This window comes from Polyodon spathula, chromosome 23, assembly GCF_017654505.1.
Source record: "Polyodon spathula isolate WHYD16114869_AA chromosome 23, ASM1765450v1, whole genome shotgun sequence".
Classification (NCBI taxonomy): Eukaryota; Metazoa; Chordata; class Actinopteri; order Acipenseriformes; family Polyodontidae; genus Polyodon; species Polyodon spathula.
Window position 1 is genome coordinate 6404718 of NC_054556.1, and position 19406 is coordinate 6424123.

Sequence of the window (19406 nt, forward strand, 5' to 3'; positions counted from 1 at the left end):
TGCACTCGTGCAAATAAACCCCAACAAATGTATTCCTTTTTCCCTTCAACATATGTTCTGGCAAAAATATACAGTATATATATATCAGAGCTCTGTTGCCAGTAAAACTAATGTTACTTACTTAAACATATAATTTACTTGTCACTCTTAAGGCACGATCTTATCGTAACCACACTTTAAACCATCAGTGGGATTGACTGAAATATTTGTGAAGCTTAGTGCATTACATCAAGTCCATGTTTATCTAGCACAGTTATTTTTTTGAAGTACAATTACACAATATAATGGTTGACTTACTCATAAAAGCTATACCATGTATAGAAACACATGCTGTAAAAAGCGTGTTACTTATTGGTGGTGCAAGTGCTTTGTAAAGAGAAAATGTTAAAGGAGCCCAAGTGTTTTTTGTCAAGGTGAAAAAAACTACATGAACATGTTTTGTTTTTAAATTGCATGAGATAAATCTAGCACTTTGTGATGTTCTTGAGAGTTTATTTTCAATTTGTTAAAGTGTTGCTTACTGTACATATAATGAGTCTGTAGCTAGTAAGGATTCTGCTGGCTATAAATTGTGCATAAATATTTATTCCAGTGCAAAATAAATACACGCAAAAAGATTGGTAAAGTGTGTTACTTGAATTTTGCGACGAGAGCTTACTGTCTGTTTATTCTTAGTTGTTTGTTTTTTTTATTTAATTCTAGCCTTGTGATATTTTTTCCACCTATATTTTTACAAACAACACACATTTCAGATTGAACAAAGCACACAGTGTTCGAAGTAAAAAGATTGCAGAAAGCCAACAAGCTTCCCCAATTGGCCTAAACTACCCATTCCACATAAACAAACCGTAACACAAGTCTGAGACTTGGACAAGTATCTTTGTTCTGCTATTTCAGCCATTATTCAGCAAATGATTACCTGTTCACAGATTGCCCCAGTCATAGTCACAGGGAAAGGTCTCACATTGCCTCTTCCAAGATTCTCCCTTTTCCTCTGGTTACTAAAGAGCTTCAGCTCCCTTCTCTCTTCGTCGTCCAATGAGTTGCAATACCGAACCTGCAAATAATTTAGTACTACTGTAATACTACTGAAGTTGGTGAATGCAGAATGCAAAAATGGGAAAACGGCCCAGATTCAACAAAATAGTTATTTGTATAAATGTCAGTATTTGGCCACCAGGTTGTGGTATGTGTAAATCCCATTAGAATAGAAACAAAAACCCCTTAAAAGTCAAGTGATTTTAAAACTAAATGCAATCTCTACCAAGTATTCCATTTTTTATAAGGCAGAATGTAAAGGGAGTTGCACAGGAAGGAGAAATGCAGGGTCTTTTTATCAGTTCAGAAAAGAATAGAATCAAAAGACATTCACAGTAAATTAGTAAATAAATGAAAGCACTTTCTTGGGCGTGACAGTGAAACCAAGCCAAGCCTTAATAAAATTAAAAACAGCCTCATGGAATTACTGAAAAAAACAAAAAACAAAAAAACAAACAAAAAAGAAACCACAACCAAGAAAATCTATCTGTCCAAACTGACACGCTATTGCAGATAGTCCACAAGGACACCATTTTAAAATGTGAGGTAATAAAGAACATGGCCCTGGTAATAGAGACACACTTGCCTCATTGTCATGTGGAGGCAATTGATGGAGAAGCTGCTTGATTCTGTATTTCTCTCCAGGGCTGTTAACATAGGGCACCTTGTCTTCAGGAAGGCAGTTGTAATACTGGTGAACCTGTTGGGAATTTCATTGGATATTTTAACACTGAAGCACTGATAACAGCACCAATCACCAAGATTTACATTACATTTTTTTTTTTTTTTTTTAAATGAACATGTTTTCTAAAATTTAGACAAATAAGCATCATTATGCTGATAAATACATTTGAAAATGCCTCCTAAAATGGTTAACAATTTTACAAACCAAGCCATTAACAGACCACGTTGTGTAAGATGCATGTAATGTATAAATAATGTTTTGAGGCAGATACACAGTTGGCTGATACCCATTTTTATTAGATACATTCAAGTAACTCTTTAAAACATACAAAAAAAAAAAAAATTTAAAAAAACTTTTTACTTATAAAACAGGGATACACATTTACAGTATGTGCAAATAACATATAACAGCTATTTAAAAAAGAAGTTTCAATATGCATTTGTTTTACAGAACAAACAAAGCAGATTCAGACATGCTTATCTTTTGATCTCGCATTTATGACTTACAATAAGCAGCTGGCCATCCAACAATATGATTTAACATCGTGATTTACAAGTTTAATTTAAAAACAAAAAACCCCCAACATTTTAAATATTTAAACTATCCACATATTCACACATTCCCTTAGCAATGAAAGTCCCTTTAATGGAATAATTAGTCGATGCTGCCAGAGCCGAGACAAGGACACAGTTGTTGCCAGGTTGTGATGTTTATGTATTTAAAAATGCCAAGACTGAAATAAGAAAGCATAAAACAAACAAGAAAAGTACAGATAGGAATGTCGTGGAATAGCAGCTGAAATGAAATACTGTCGAAATGAATACATACTGTCTGATATTTTAGTACAAGAATCCATGTCAAACATACACCCATTTTCATCACAACTTTCTTTCCAATGAAAGCACATTGGCTTAATATTAATAACAGATTACATATATAGAATAGCCTTTCTGATATTTCAAGTATACTTAAATATAAAACAGGTGGAATTAAAACCACAACGAATGTATTCATTTTATGGAATATATTAGAGCTCTGTTGCCAGTAAAACTAATGTTGCTTACTTAAACATATAATTTACTTGTCACTCTTAAGACACGATCTTATGGTAGCCGCACTTTAAACCATCAGTGAGATTGTTTGAAATGTTTGAGAAGTTTCACACATTTCAAGTTCACAATCTATCTATCTATCTATCTATCTATCCATCCATCCATCCATCCATCCATCCATCCATCCATCCTGTGCTCTGCAATACAAGAGACAAGATTTCCCATTGCCTATTCCCACAGTGAAATCCCAGAGGTTGGGCGAGGGTTTGGCTTTAGTTACGTGTACGCAATGCAATTCTGGACCAGAGCATTTTTCTTCACAATTTATTTTTGCATTTCTAGTGTAGAAAACAAAAACATCTCACCAAACCCGAATTAGGAAGGTGTTAATTTAGAATAATGTATTTGTTGTGGAAAGGGGAATGGGGTGTGCAGTTCAGTCAGCGCCGATAACCTATATAGCCTTCCTAGCAATTTGATCTAGTCATGTACAGAATAATAATTTGTTACAGTTATAGCTGTATAAGGAGGGTTTTAGTGATCTTTAGAAGTCTCCAGATTAGATTAAATCAAACCTAACCTCACCTATTTTTTTTTTTTTTTTTAGTATCAGTACACAAGAGAATACGAACAATACTCAAACAGTGTTCATGTTTAAAATGTTATTTTCTACCATTTTATCTAGATTCCAATTGTATTTGAAAAGGGCACGGAAAAAAAACTCTAACTCTAACTCTAACTTTTTGGTACCTGGATTGTGTGAAATGTTAAGTGCTTATACCTAAGGAGGGTTTTGTAATGTGCAAAAGGATTACAATGTGGATTATATCCAAAGGCAAATCCACATTTTTTTCAGTGAATTACGTAGTTTAGTATCCTTGTCTATATAAATCCAACTTAGACAAGACCTTAAAATCCAAGTTATTTTACTGGTTGGTCCAGAAAAAATAATGGTTCTTCAAGATGGTCAATCTGGCAGACATGATCCTAAAACCATTCAATTATCTCACCACGATATTGTAAAAACTGCTCAATAATGTAGTCTTCTGACTGAAAAATACTGTTGATTTATTACATTAATTTCACATGTGAATTTTAAAAGAGCTGCATTCACAGAAGACATCTATGAGCCAATGATTTATTGACTTACACATATACTCTGTAATTACCATTTTGTTAATTAACAAAAAGAAATACCCCTCTGGAAATCCATTCCCTGCTCTGTAAATTGGTGTTCACACAATTTAGGCACATTTTTCAATCTGGTTACAGGGATGCCTATTTGAGTGATTTTGTAAATAATTCAATCAGTCACTAATACATGTTCTTTGTGAAAACCTTTCTTTATATAATACTATGCTACTAAAATGTTCATTCTCTTCTGTATCCAAACCACAGGGATACTGTAAAACCATTCTCTGAGTACTCTTTGAAAATATACATAACCAAAATTAGACCCCAGGAGGGCGACTTGAATATTTCCAGAACACATGAATGTTTATTCCAGCTGGAAATAATGAATAATCCCTCCCCTAAATAAAATCACGCCAAGAAATCACATTTGTATACGATTAAAAAGATAATGGTGCTATAATGTAAAGTAAATAAACAAACCTGTTCTGGTTTTAATCCAGGGGGGACCCAAGCATACTCCTCCAGGGCACAGCCGGAGTCATCGTCGGACGTGGAGTTGCGTTGAAAGTCATACATGAGCTTGTTCACAGTCTTCTCCATTTCCAAAGGCATCACTGCCACAACATGCTCCTTCCGTGGGCACTTACAGTGAAGGCAAATCTTCCTGCAGAGAGCAAGAAAGCCATTTGTGAGTTGAATGTTCTTAGAGAAACTATTTAGGTGATTCTGTCCAACCAGCGGTGCTGGGACACAGAACTATAAACACATTGTTTGGCAATGTGCCTTTGGCAGTAGCCCAATGCATCCAAGGCAGCTTTCTAATCCAGCGTGTGTGTCTTTTGTGGAATATAACCCCTTTGTGTTATGAAAGCCAGTGAGGGTCAGGAGACAAACTTGATTGTTAAAACTGCTGAAACCGAGTCCTTTCCTTCTTTATGCCAACAAGGCAGTACCAACTGATCGGCTCAGTTACCACACACACAAACCAATAGGCACATTTTTAAGTAGTGACGTACACAGCATTGAGAGTTTTTAACAGTAAAAGCAGGGTCTTGAGTGTTTACTTGAGCATCCAACTAATGAGAAGTGGATGGATAATAAACTTGTAATAACTAATAATAATAAACTTTCTTTACATTTTATTTTTAAACCCTTAGAGTGTGTGTGTGTGTGTGTGTGTGTGTGTGTGTGTGTGTATATATATATATACACACACACACACACACACACACACACACACACACACACACTAAGCTTACATTTTGAAGTACATGGTCTGTTCATGATAGATTGCCCCATTCAAACTGTGGATCTGTTTTCCAGCAGAGGCAGTTTGATTGGATGAGTTGTAAAGCAATATTATGTATGTACGAGACTTTACAAAGGTGCTAGAGCCGTCATTTTCTTAAAACAATACTTGTGTTGTCTGTGTTTGTTTCTAGAGTCTGCAAGCTTAACTTAGTTAAGGCGTGGATTTGTGCCAGAAATTTCTATTTCCTGCTATTCATCAAATCAAAAATACACATAGATCTAAACAGACAGCCTGCATCTGTTTTGCATCCATCCAGAATAGAGGACTCAGCCTGTGGCTCCCGCCTTAAAGAATAACAGCGCCCGTTTCCAGGTTCCAGAGTGCTACAGATAGTTTAAACGGCTCCTGTTATGAAAAGTCAAACACTATGAAAACAAATTGTCCAGGCTAATTTCAAACTTAATTTATTGCTTAAATACCACGCCGACAAGCAAATGTCTCAGAAAAAGGGTATTTCTAAGCTGCTGCAGACTCTTACATTGTTAATGCACCAGTAAATATTCTATTTGTGTGTTTTAAAACATGTACAAAAATAAACAAAAATCACAAGAATTATATTGAAAGTTAAGCCAACTAATTCTGTTACCCAGCAGCACCATAATAAAAGTTTTTTTTTTTTTTCAATATACCAATTTTGACTGTTCCTGAGAGAATATTGAGACTGAAATGGAGCACATTCATTTTTAAAGGAAACTGATTTGATGAAATGCTGATGTCATCTAACAGTACAGTGTGTCGCGCTCATCTATTCAGATTTACAAACCCCCAATGTCTCTTTTCATTTCTAGCAGAATCACTGCAGGACCTCGTCTGGCTTGTTTGGAACAGCTGAGGTTTAGAAACGACTCCAAAAACTAAGTACTGAGCAGCACGAAGGCTGTTTTTCATGGTGAGTACGATTAAAACTTGTCTGCATATGGACAGCAATGTCAAAGTATTCTCTTGTTAAACTTCCCATTAGCTCAAAAGTAATTAGGTTGGACCCACTAGTCTGACAGGCAACACAGGTCTGATACATGCAAGTGGCAGAAGAAATCAGATGGAGTCCAGGTTGGATGGTTAATCTATCGTCTCCAAATGCAAAAACGCCTTCCCCAGAAAGAGAGTAACAAGCATGGCTTACTGACAAAGCTGTCACCGACCTGTCACAATGACAGGCAGCATCAACGCATCACTGTCACGAGTAAGAAGCACTTGTCCTGATAAAGCCTGAAGGGGATGCAAGGTTTAATGAATGCAGCTTGTTCTTTTTGATTGCATTTGATATATCCATAATTAGGGGTTACGTTTAAGTATTTGCCTTTGGTTACAAAATGTTTAATGCGTAAGACTTTTTCTTTTGTTTCCTTTTTGACAATGAATTACAATGTGACCTTCACTGCTAAACGGGGTCACGTTAAAGGTAATTGGCTTTATTAAGGCACAATTCCTTGTGACAGATGGAAAATAAAATCCCATAATATCCCCCTAGCTCACAACAAGCTAAGTATTCTGATTTGCCCTCAAGTCTGTCTTTATTTCTCATTAAAATATCTGAATGAGTGGTATGAAATGACATACAGTTCACGTCCTAAAACAAATGAAGGAATATAGCTTGACCACAACAATTACACAAGCTTGAACTTGCCTTTATCAAGTCCAGCAGGATGAAAGTCAAAACCTTAAAGTTTTCCTATTATAGCTCCTAAGCACCAGTAATGACAGTAATCCGCTTTAGGCATGATGTAAAGGCATAGCCATTCAGCACAATGTGCTAAACTTCAGATGTGTTGCCAAATTAACAGTAAATCCAGTTCAGACCTAATGCCTAACCTCACCATAGACAAATCAATTTACTGTATGGCATGTCAGCAAAAAAAGAAAAAAAAAAAACAAACAAGCATACCAAATGTTGTTCTCCAGAAACCATGCAACATGTGGCAGAGTCTTAAATGTGGACATCTTTCTTGCCCTCACAGCCTTCTGATGTGGCTTCCACAATCATAACAGAATGCTTACAAAGTCCTTGTTGCCTTTCCATAGCGTTCCCCCCCCCAGTTGATTTTAAACAAATCACCAAATAATTCACAGCCCTGTTCAGAGCAGTTGGTAGAAAACATCAGCCAACGTTTGCTCTGATATTGTCCAGGCTGGTCATTCTTTACACCCCTCAGCTAGTGGTGGGTAACGGTTAATTCAACATGCAGGTGTGCTTTCTTGTGCTTCCAGGCACCTCAATGAAAAACAGTGGATTGTGTAGGTCTATTTCCACACCTAAAAAAAAAATATATATATATATATATATATATATATATATATATATATATATATATATATATATATATTTTAACATCAAATACATATATAAAAATATAAAAAATGGCATGCAGATAATTTTTTGGTTACTACTGGATTTTGTTCTGCTTCAAGAGTGACCACTCAAAAAAGAAAAAGAAAAAAAAAAAGATTAATGACATTGTCCTATTATAAAACTGCAGTAATAGAATGGGTGCCACCTTTACAAGATTACTTTTTTTTTTTTTACCAGCTATCATAAATCATAATCCTTCTCTTCTCTCTGCACAGCACAGGCACCTGTGCGGAATGCGTATTAATGGAACACATTTTAGACAACACGGCAGACAAATCTACTGCTGACAGTGCTAATAAACACCTAATCTTTTCATCTTGATTCAATAAGGACACTGTTTGAATAATAATAAATAAAATAAAAGATCCTCTTTTTTTTTTTTTAAATCATGTAACATTATTTAAATAGAGCAGTAAGATTTTTTTTCCCCTTTTGTGAACATGTGTATCACAATGTATGATTCAGAATAGTATCTTAGTAGTTGAATTTAAGGTTCACAACAGTGCAGTAAATGAATAAATAACTTAGACAGCATATAACTGATACATGTCTGTAGTTTAAGGTATTGTAATTATTCAGGGCTGTGACTGACATACTGTCTTTTGAGACTCGGTAACCCATCTGTGAAAGCAATCACTGGGCTCATTGTCGGTGTATTCTGATAGTGAGAACTGCCTACGGCTCTACTAAGAGTAGGTGTCTTTTGTGTTGTTTATGAAGTTTAAATTTCGAATGGCAAAAATGTTAATTGGAAATCTAAATAAAGCCAGAAAGCACTGTATCCATGAACTAGAAGTTTAGAAGAATTTCAATTCTTAGAAAAGGCCTTTTGAGTAACCATATGCCCAGGTATATTACTTGGTTTAATAGGGGGAATAATGGCTGTGGGGGAGTTCTTTGCTTCATTTCTGTAGCTTTACAAAGACTGAGCTGCATCTGCTGGAGTCACATTATTCTACCGTTATTCTGTTCAAATGCTAATCCAGGATGACCCATTCTGATTCAATCAATCCTCAGGACACAGGACAGTCAAACCACCATGACTACAAAACAAAGAGTAATCAGATTAATAACCTTTACCAGAGCACGGGTCATGTCCACATCACAAACAGCAACATACAACAAAACTACAGCTGTATCCCTTTTAAAAACAACATGTTTTTAAAAAGGAGAATGCAATACAAAAAGTGAGACCCATATCTGACAAATTCTGAAAAATGACTTTAAAAAAGGATCATCACGATGTATTTTGTTTAAGCTCTAACAATTCTAATCAAAGATGTAAAATCCTTAGTCTTTATGCTACTTATTACCTTAACATGTCAGTTTCTTATCATCCACATAAATTAAATTATGAAAGGGCAAAGTTTTGAGTTCATTACAATTTCCTGAAATGATTATATTTCCTCTTGATGCTTACCTTATACTTTGCATGTTTTTCCAGTCAATGTATCTGAATGCACAGCAGGACTATGCAAAACATTTTGCAGGAGTCTGATGCGAATACAGATTTTCAGATAGAAAACATAAGAGATGTAACAGTAGGTCTACAGTGCACACAAAATCTAACATTTCATTTCAGAAATTGAAAATCCTTCCAAATGTCACAGAAATCATGAACCTTAACCTACCAAGGTTAAATAAAGAAATTCTATTTAGGTTAAATGAAATGTAGGTTCAACCAGGCATAACAACTGTAAACATTTACAAAATGGTATCCGTCCAGTATTTTATCAAGCAAACACAGACCATTACTATTTCTTACCTTTCAATGCAGTCTCTGAAAGCTAGTCAGCACCCTGTTCCCTGGTGGCGTTGGTTTTTATAATGCACTGTTCACTGCAAACCTCCTCAAACAGCATACACACCACCGCATTGTGATAAAACATCCTATTCCCAATCCTTTCTGTGCAACGCTGCTAGTTGCTTCTACAGAGTGTCAAAGCCTTTCAAGAGACACATATCAAACTTGCAGATTCCTGGAAAAAAAATCTCGAAGCAGAGCACCAGCAGGTCAAGCACTGTCTCTGCACTTTGTTTTCACAAGACTTTTGGAACGTAAACTGTCCCCCCCTTACAATTTGTGCTTTGTTCCTTTTCCTCTAAAAGAAACACATATCCTCCTCCTCTTCTTCCTTTGCAGAAACCCAAATGAATCCAACAGGCTCAGCCTCTAGTTTATTAAATGAAGCTTACAGACAAACAAGCCAGCGTATGTTTAACTTGATCTCCAAGGGCTCCCCAGCACAAGACATTTGAAAGGAAATAGGCAGCCTTGCCAGCGCAGTCACTGAGGAGGAGTACTGGCTGTTGCAGTCTACACACCTCCTGCATACTAATGAAGGCAGTGATGTCAGCAAGTCAGTGTCCTTACATCACTATAATTAGCAGTATGAATGACTGGTATTTTGTATTCGTTTGCATGTAAATCAGGCAATTTCCCTCAATCAACAGCCCCAGGGCTAGTCACAAGACTGCAGGGTCTATCCAAATTAGTGGTGCTTCTGAGAGGACAAAATACTGGCTTTTGAAGGTGTAAGCATTTGGATCTCCTGGATTACCAACAATCATTGACCATTAGCAGCTCCTACCTGACATTTACAACACAATGGTACTATTCCTGGGTGTAAAGCCACAGCTATTCCCTTAAAAAAACAAAATCAATAAGCATTCGCTACAGAAACATGGATTTGGAGCGCTCACTGGTGTCAAAACTGTACATTTGTGATTTGTTGCTCAGCTTCATATATACTAGGTGTTCATATACACCTAGTAGAAAATTGCATTAAAAATCCAGCCAACATTTATTATAAAAGTATATTGTGTTGCCCTCAGGGATATTTTTAAATTATTGTCACGAACATCTAAATTAGTGGGATGTCACTATTCGTTGTTTCTTAATTGCTGGGTCCCGAACTGTCTTTAGGCATTTATTGAATTGCTTTAATTTATTCCTCCCTTTAATATCTTGCAAAACTGGGATTACTGCTTCATATCATTACTTCTCTTGATGGGAAAACGATAGCCCAAGGCTTCCCCTCTGATATTATGAATACTGTTCTTAAAACGTTGTCTGTCTGGTATAGCTTTCTTCAGTATTCTGTTATGGACTGGGATTCAAAAGCAATTTTAGAAGTAAAGCACAAACAAAAAAAAAAAAAAAAAAAAAACTTTTCTGAAGCAGTAATGCAAAATCATGGGAAGCTAATATTGATACCATACTCACCGATTTATAGTTTTAGTGGGTTATTGCACCTCATGACTAGTTCACAGGTAAGGGGAAGTAATTTACAACAACATTGCTATATGTATGAATGTGTGTACGATGTATGTATGTATGTATTTGAATTTATTAAAACAAAAGGGACATCTAATTTACAAGAATTTCCTTTGGAAGCAAATTAGAAACAAAACATTTAGAACCGAAAAATGCAATTAACATTAAATTATTAAACATGGTTCAATGATTACAACGCTTATAGAAACTCACTAATTACATTGAAATCTGCCCAGATTTGAGATCATTAAGTAGGAGCTGCAGTTAAAGGATCTCTCTCTCTCACTCTGTGTATATGTGTGAAACGCCAACACAGATCACTATGGTGATTGTTTGAACACAGACCCATTTTAAAAGCTGTTACATCCTACAGCAGTTCAAATTATTTTGCTGCTTCGTGGAAAGTACAAGCTTTGCTTAATTCCAGTGGTGATCTGACAGACATCATCACGGCTTAATCAGATCATTAAACTGATTCAGTAATCATTGCTGGTTTAGTCCTACACTAGAATATGCAATGATATATCTGCCTCCACCTTTTCATGCAAACTATTAATACCAGCTTGCCTTAAACGTTACTTCCTGCTTTGTGAGCTTGTTTCCTGAAAAAAATGAATTAATAAATAAAATAAAACAATTCTGCTTGGATGATGTGGAAACTTTTTGCCTGACCAAAACCCTTACAGGCTTAATCAAAATAATTGAAGTCTGGAAATCCGATTTGAATCTTGTTCTGTTAGCAGAAAACATTCCCCTGGAACAGATAAGAGTGGAATTATTTTAAGGAAATGACATGCACTGTATTATTTCACAAGACTGTAAATAAATGGATTTCCAAATCATTTAAGGCACAAGGTACAGTATTCCACTGTCTGCACATTCTTGGTCTATTTTACTGATCTAAAACAACGGCAGAGCAAAGTACTGCCACCATTTCACACTACAGTATATCAGTCCGTGTCCCGTGTCCCCCGTACACATTTTAGCAGTAGCAATTACCTTTTCCCCTCTACTTAGCAGTGTGTAGAGATTTGAAAAATGGACTACACCGCAATTCTTCTCAGCCACTGCACCATTTCTTGGTCAATCATAATACTTGACTGCAGTTTTACATGGCATTTACTCCAACCAGTAATAAATGTGTCGCAACCCTGGGTATGTACCATAACACATGTACCGAGTAACAGAGTGTTTTAATATGTGGTTTGTGTATTCCTGTGCTAAAATCTGGCCAAGTACTTTTTGACTCTGCCATAATCCAAAACCTATTTTTATTTTATTCTGCAACAAATCACATTTTGTAATGCAAAAGGCATGCACCAGATTGTAACAAATTATAACACTTGTGTATTGGTGCCATGCATTTACCAGTATACAAACACTTTATACATCTAGTCTTTTGTTTCTTTAGCAGTATATTTTCCCTCAGGCCTATAAGCGTAAATTCCTTATGGAATAGGGTGGCCATGAAACAGAAGGGGGAAAAACACATAACTTCTTAAAAAATGGGTGCCCCATTCGAATTTGATTTTAATCTCACAAAAAATAACAGTATTACGATAAGTACACAAGCCCAATTTCTCAGAATAGCATTTTTCTAAAATGGTGGCTTTTCATGTGGCAACTGTAGATGGGTATCAGTCTAAAACAAACAAAGGTGGGTCATATCCTGGTCCAACAGCTGACAAGTTTGGTCTTTCATGGCTCTTAGGGCATCAAGATAACTGCATACCTATCTAAAAATACGTCAGACAGCACTGGAACCCATTTTCCCCACTTCCTGCTGATTTCCTGTTGTAAAAAAAGGCAAAGATCTATTTCCTACAAAAGTTATCACAAAACTATTCTGTTTCATTGTATAGGGCATGTTTTCACCACTAAACATGACCTTGTGTAATGCCAGATAAAATAGCAACTTTATGAAGGGTTACCATAGAAACGATTAGTATTAAGGAACCCTCTTGCTTCACTTCCTCACCATACTTTCTTCTGTTAGGAAAAATAAGTCTTTGAGAATGAATATATTATTTATGACCTACTTTAAGACTGCCATATCTTTTTTAGTTTGATATTATAAAAATTGGGATAGAGAAACAAAACAAGAGCAATTTTTCATTTTATATAAAAGATGAATTTCTAAAATAAAGGTTTACTGTACTGAGGGGGATGGTTGAGTATAACAGGCTGGCACAGAGTGAGGACTAAACATTGTTGCTAGGCGCTGCCAACTACTGCATTGAAAACTGCAGGGTCAAAAGTGCCACCCATCATCATCATCACTAATTTGTTAAATATTTCAGTATGGACTCACCAGGATCAACACATCGAGGAACATTATTAACATTGTCAAATGTGCCCCAGTAGAAACAGGCCTACACTGCTGTCACCATCTGTGGCAAAGCGTATGCCCTGCACAGTGGTAAATTAGTGTTGGTGTGGTTTATATGTGGGAATGGGTTTATTTTGTGACGTTTTGGTACTTAATTAGTTTATTGTATGATTTTGTGTTAATTGTTACAATTGATTTAATTGTTTAGCTGCTGTGGCGCTCCGCTGGGGACGATTACCGGTCTGCGTGGAGCAGCAGCTGAAAGCAATCAGCTGTTCCAGCAGGCAGGTGGGCGTGTCTCAGCGGAGCGTCAAGATAAAAGCATGGCGATCGCTGTGATCGGGGCTGCTGCAAGGCCTGCCGTTTTCACGGCACCTTTTGAGTTATAGTTTGGGGTATTGTGTTTTATTTTGCACTTTTTGTACGGTTTTCTGTATTTGTCCTCTGTGCGTTACCATCGCTGGTAACGTCACATGACCGCCTTTATTTTACTTTCACTTTGTTTGTTGTTAATAAATCCTGCGCGCCTGTGCCGGCGTTTCAACACCACCTCTGTCTCTCTGTATGCTTGAACAGCGGCGACCCACACGCGTGCCTCGAGGAAGACCCTGTCACACCATCTTACAGAAATGCACATAAAATTACAACAGGTTTTAATGTCGTTAAAAAACGCAAACGGCAGAAAAATCCCAGCAAATGTGAAAATCATGAGCCCCAAAAGGCAGCGCCAAACATTGCAAGTCAAATTAAGTACTGCTTACTATTGTTAGGAGGATTGGTGGTCCAGTGGTAAAGAAAGGGGCTCACCAGGAGATTCCGGGTTCAGTCTCAGCTCAGCCACTGACTCCCTGTGTGTGACCCTGAGCAAGTCACTTAACCTCCTTGTGCTCCGTCCTTCAGATGACATGTAAAACCAAGGTTCTAATGCAAGTGACTCTGCAGCAGCAGTTGTGAAGCATAGTTCACCCCCTAGTCTCTGTAAGTCGCTTTGGATAAAAGCGTCTGCTAGATGACTAATTAATATTATTAGTAATAATAATAATAATAATAATAATAATAATAATAATAATACATGCTTATTAATGTCCATTACATGAGACTGTTTCCCTGTAGTTGGTGAGCTACAAAACTTCTACCTTGCCTTTGTTAACAAAAGCGGTTACCAGTTACCAAGAGATGACTAGGGTTTTCTTCTAACCCAAAAAATGTTTTTCCTGTGTAACAGTTCTGTTAACACCATTTCTTTACCTCTAATGCCAGATTTCACTTGTGAAATACTCCCAGTGGGAGAAATCCATTATGACAACCTGCAAATCAATAATAGGATGGGAGCAGGTGTCAGAGATTCTCATCCAAATGGAATAGATTACTAACAGACTTCAAGGTGGCACGGCCACATGATAATCCTTTTCATTCCGATCCATTACTCAAGGTCACCATAGTACTGGTGTGAGATGTCATTTATGATTTCTATAAACAGGTGCTGCAGACTTACATTTGTGATTATTTATTGAGCACAATGAGGTGTTGAACTTAATTGTAAGAAAGAAAACCGGTATTGATCTTTGCAACTTCCACAAACCTTATGATCTTACTGTATGTGAAGCAAGGAAACGAAAATCAATCGACACAAACTTGACAGATTTGACCAATATGCACTAGGTTCTAAATTCTACAAAAAAACATTAGAACATTCTAAACTTGTCTATAGTACCTGTTTTACAAGGATGATTCCTTAAGTATGAATTCAACAAATTACAGTGAAACAGGAAAGCACTGGAAATCACTAATTGACGTGAGAAGAAGAAAATGAAAATGTTTTGGTGAACAGTTCTCTGAATACCAACAAACTCAACAACCCTGGCTCTTGCATGTTTAAATGATCACTACCTGAGCTTTTAGTTAAATAAACCCAGCTGTAGTAATTCTTGTTTAAATATTTATCTTGGGGGATACTATTATAAATCTTGTGTGTCACGAAGGAAGGAAGGATGCATTTTCTGCTAATTTGAATGGTTTATTCTGAACATATTACATATCTTATACAGGTCTTTTTCTTCAATCTAAATAAATTAGGTTGAACAATCGCTTTAAAAAAAAATCCCCAAACATTTGCATGTTTAATTTTGCAAGACATACTCCCACAAGAAACCTGTGAACAGGATCTCTGTCATTAAGCCATGTCATGATAGTGATACAATGATACAATGATAGTGTGTCAGGGGCTTTTTTTTATTTTACCTAATCAGGAGATCTATAAAATGAATTTCAAACAAGTGTATAAAAAGACCTTGGACTCCTGCAAAGGAATTTGTTGGGTTTTAAAATGTTGAAATATGAGTTGCAAAAAAAGTGTCAGCATTCACTTATGTCTTTTTTAAAATTACGTTTTTAAAAATAACCTAAGAAATTCCAAAACACAACATTGTAAGCTATCAATTTTACACGTCAAAAATCGTAATATTTTGTTACAGACAATATAAAAAAAGGACCAACAATATACATTTTTTATTCTTGACCATATGCTATGCGATTCTTTCTGTAGAACTACTTGATGATGAGCTTATGTCTTCATTGACTTGTCAGTTTGGATCTGAAATGATGTAGGTTTAGTAGCTGTGTTTAGTAGCTGTTTTAAAGAAAGCAGATTAATATAGAATCCCAATCCCAATATAATTAGCAACATGAAAGGTTATTTTTTATTTAGGGTACTGCACTATATTCCACATCAAGTCATTAAGTATATTTTTCCCATAAGAATTATAAAGGGTGTGTTATGAGATTGAATAAACTCCTTTTGCAGCCTTACACACTCTAACTGAACGTTTTCAGACCGTGTTTATCAGGCTGTTCTTTTCTGTAGTTCTATTTGTCTGTGACCCAAACATGTATAAGTACATAAATAATGGATTCAACTTCTCACATAGGCGCAATATCACTCTGTAGATGACCTACATTTTTTTTTTGTGTCTGCGTCTCAGGCCACATTTTGCTTAATGGAAATGATATGGAAATTTCTGAATAAATCATTTGGTTTTCAAATTGCTCAGTTCAAATCTATCGACTTCAATCTGATTACACTTCTGTAATTTTAATGAATATTAAAATGAACTGCATTATTTTTAACATTAACTAAGTATTATTTCCAGATGATATTATCCAAGCTACTTATTGTCATGTTGTAATTTATTAATTTAACATCATTTTGTGTTTCATTCTCATAATTGTTATATCTATCTATCTATCTATATATCTATCTATCATTATATATATATATAGATATATATATATATATATATATATATATATATATATATATATATATATTACACACACATGCACACACACACACACACACACACACATATATATATATATATATATATATATATATATATATATATATATATAATGAAAGACAAAATCTTCCATTGTTAAATAGCCCAATTACTGATTTCCCTTAGGAGTCTCTATTGTCACATCTGAGGGCCACGCATCACAAAAAAAGAAAGAAATGACTGTCACCACACTCCAGTACAGGGAAACCAGAGCTGAGAACTTACAGCAGGGAGAAGATGACATCAAGATCACAGACGAGACTTAGTCATTTTGAAAGTGAGCCAAAATAAACTGTCATAGAAACATTTTAAACAACATAAAACTTCCCTCCTGGCTGGTGATTCAACACTTGATGTTAATTCATTTTAAAAATTGCTTGTGGTTGTAATATGTATGCATTATTATCTCTGCTTTTCTTGGTTCCTCTGAACTGTTACTGTACAGCTCACTGGCATGGAGGCTCACTTTAAAAAGGCAACAATGTGCCGATAAAAAGCAATGATATCTCCCCCTCCCAAAAGATGATTGGGCTGTTGAATAAACCAGTCTAATCAGGCAGCTGATAACTCTTACAAATATTTATGTATACAAATACCGAATGTACAAAAGATGTCTGACTGCATCATGATCAGAGCAACACCCCACAGCAGAGCAGGGAGGTCAGTGCTTCAGCTGTCAAGAGTCCAGTATCCTTGAAAACACAAATCACACACTGAGACAGGGTCCTAAAGGTGAACTCAATGAAATGGTAAGCCAATGTACTGAAGATGTAACTCTTCATCCAGTAATGCAATAGCCTTTAGGTTCAGTAAATCTCCAGCTTCAATCAATACAGGATACGGCTTGGCTTTCATGCTCATGTGACCTTTAGAAACCTGGCTTAGGGTACAGTTCATTTGCATTTAGCTGCTGCATGAAGTGATCATGGTGTAAAAAAACAAAACGACTAAATGCTGCATTAAAAATGCACATGATTGACCTTAACAATAAACGTGATAATTATACATACTTAAATAACATTTGATTATTAATGTCAAACAAAACTAGTCCGAATGCTGCTTGGTAGTGCATCACTGGACCATCTTTGAATCACAGAGCCATTATATTATAGATATATTGTTTTTTTTTGTTTAGCCATTAAAATAATGACCTGGCATTTGCAGGTTCTTTAGCAATTAAATCTGCCAAATTATCTATAATTAGCAATGATGCGTCTTAGCAAACACATTCTGTGATATTACATGATTTTATCATGATCAAAAAAGACCAATTCTTCTACAATGACAGATATGGCATAAAATCTAATCTGCACGTGCATTTTTAATAAAGAAACTAATTGGCTTAGTCTTTAACATGGCTTAGGTCGGTAAAGACTTTTTATCCTTGACCTGCAACATAAGCAAATTGAAAATCTAAACAGCTTCCATAAGAGCCAGAGGAACACCCACCCAATGCAAGTTCACTCCCCACACTGCACTCTACTGAACAGTGAAGATATATAGAACAGGGGGGTGAAATTCCCCACCTCTCTGGCCATAAACTTGTGCAAACTTTGAAGATCCTGAGTTGTCAACTACAAGTGTTGTGCTAATGTTGACAGAATGAACATAACATGGTAATTAGTCCCTCCTTTATATTTTTACCATTTTAACTGTTCAATTTTGAAAAGCTGTACAACATTTCCTTCATGGTAACCATGTCTTTTTAAAATAGCACAGCAATGGTTTTTAATAAAATACAGAATGCTCGCGTTAACGTGTATTGGGGTGTGGAGTTGGATTTTCTTTAAACTGATTACATACAAATGAATCCAAATCTTAAAATCTAAGCAAACATTTAACACAGCTGCCACTGCCACCCTTTCATTAAAAACTAAACTTCACGGGACAGAGCTAGACCACCTGTTGTAATGTTTTGGACATAAAGTTAGTAACAAATACAGAGAATAGTAACACATAAAGAGAGAGGCTCCATCCTTCGAAGGCCCTACACACATAAAGAGGGGTTCTGTCATTGAGAAGACCTGACAAACAGGAGGAGGGGAGGGTCACTGTCTCCGAGATGACCCGACATACGAAGAGGGGTCACCGTCTCAGAGATGAACCGACACACGAAGAAGCTCGCGAACCAGAAAGAAAACAAAGTTAGTAGATGCTAGAACATATAGAGCGGGGTGTTCCGCCTCTTCAAAATCCCAACATAATAGAAGGGGGTTTCGTCACTGAGGAGACCCGACAAACAAGAGGAATCATGCATGCTAAAGGAGGGGTATGGCCGGGGGTCCCCTCTGACTCATGGAGAACCCTCCTCTATGAGGTAAATGAAGAGGAGCTTAACAAAGGGTTGGAGAACGTGGAATCACTAACCCCCCAGAGGAGACCGAAGCAAAGGCGGTTGAGATTCTAGAGGAGGAGGAGGGATGAGGATGGAATGAAAAAACGAAGGACAACTACGTTTAAGTGGCTAAGCATTAAATAGAGTAGATTTAGTAGATGGAAGAAGATGATAGGGCGCTGGGGGGCCTAGCTCCACCCCCCGAACCACACTTTAGGTTAACAATACTTGTACAGAGCAGGATTTTTTACACATGGAAGCTGTGTACATTAAAGACATCAAAGTGCATCAAAGCTCAAAAATACTGCAACTGGGTTCACCACAGCAGGAGAATATAAACACCCCAAAATACCATATTACAGTATATTTAAAAACACTTAGTGGATGCCGCCTATCTTTCCAGACTAAAAACTGCAAGTGGACTCCAAATGCTGATTATTGGCTTTTAGAATCTGCTGGTCTGAAATAATTTCATGTCTGAGAATAATAAACGCTATCTGTAACTGCCAATTTTAAAACAGCGTTCCAGTATTGAATGTTCATCTCAACAGAGATG

At 36.3% G+C, this 19406-nt stretch overlaps 1 protein-coding gene across 5 annotated transcripts in view; it reads right to left on the reverse strand.

The window, feature by feature from the left end:
- The window catches only part of LOC121298172 (prickle-like protein 2), a 69506-nt gene that overhangs the window by 6456 nt on the left and 43644 nt on the right, over positions 1-19406 (reverse strand). For 4 of the 5 annotated variants that reach the window (XM_041225089.1, XM_041225090.1, XM_041225092.1 and 1 more), the window contains 3 exons: positions 4390-4573; positions 1625-1738; positions 920-1057 (listed from right to left, as the gene is read on the reverse strand). In XM_041225089.1, coding sequence (XP_041081023.1) covers positions 920-1057; positions 1625-1738; positions 4390-4573 — 436 coding nt within the window. Of the gene's footprint in view, positions 1-919; positions 1058-1624; positions 1739-4389; positions 4574-9336; positions 9837-19406 lie in introns of those variants that run through there. The other variant, XM_041225091.1, reaches the window with a different exon arrangement.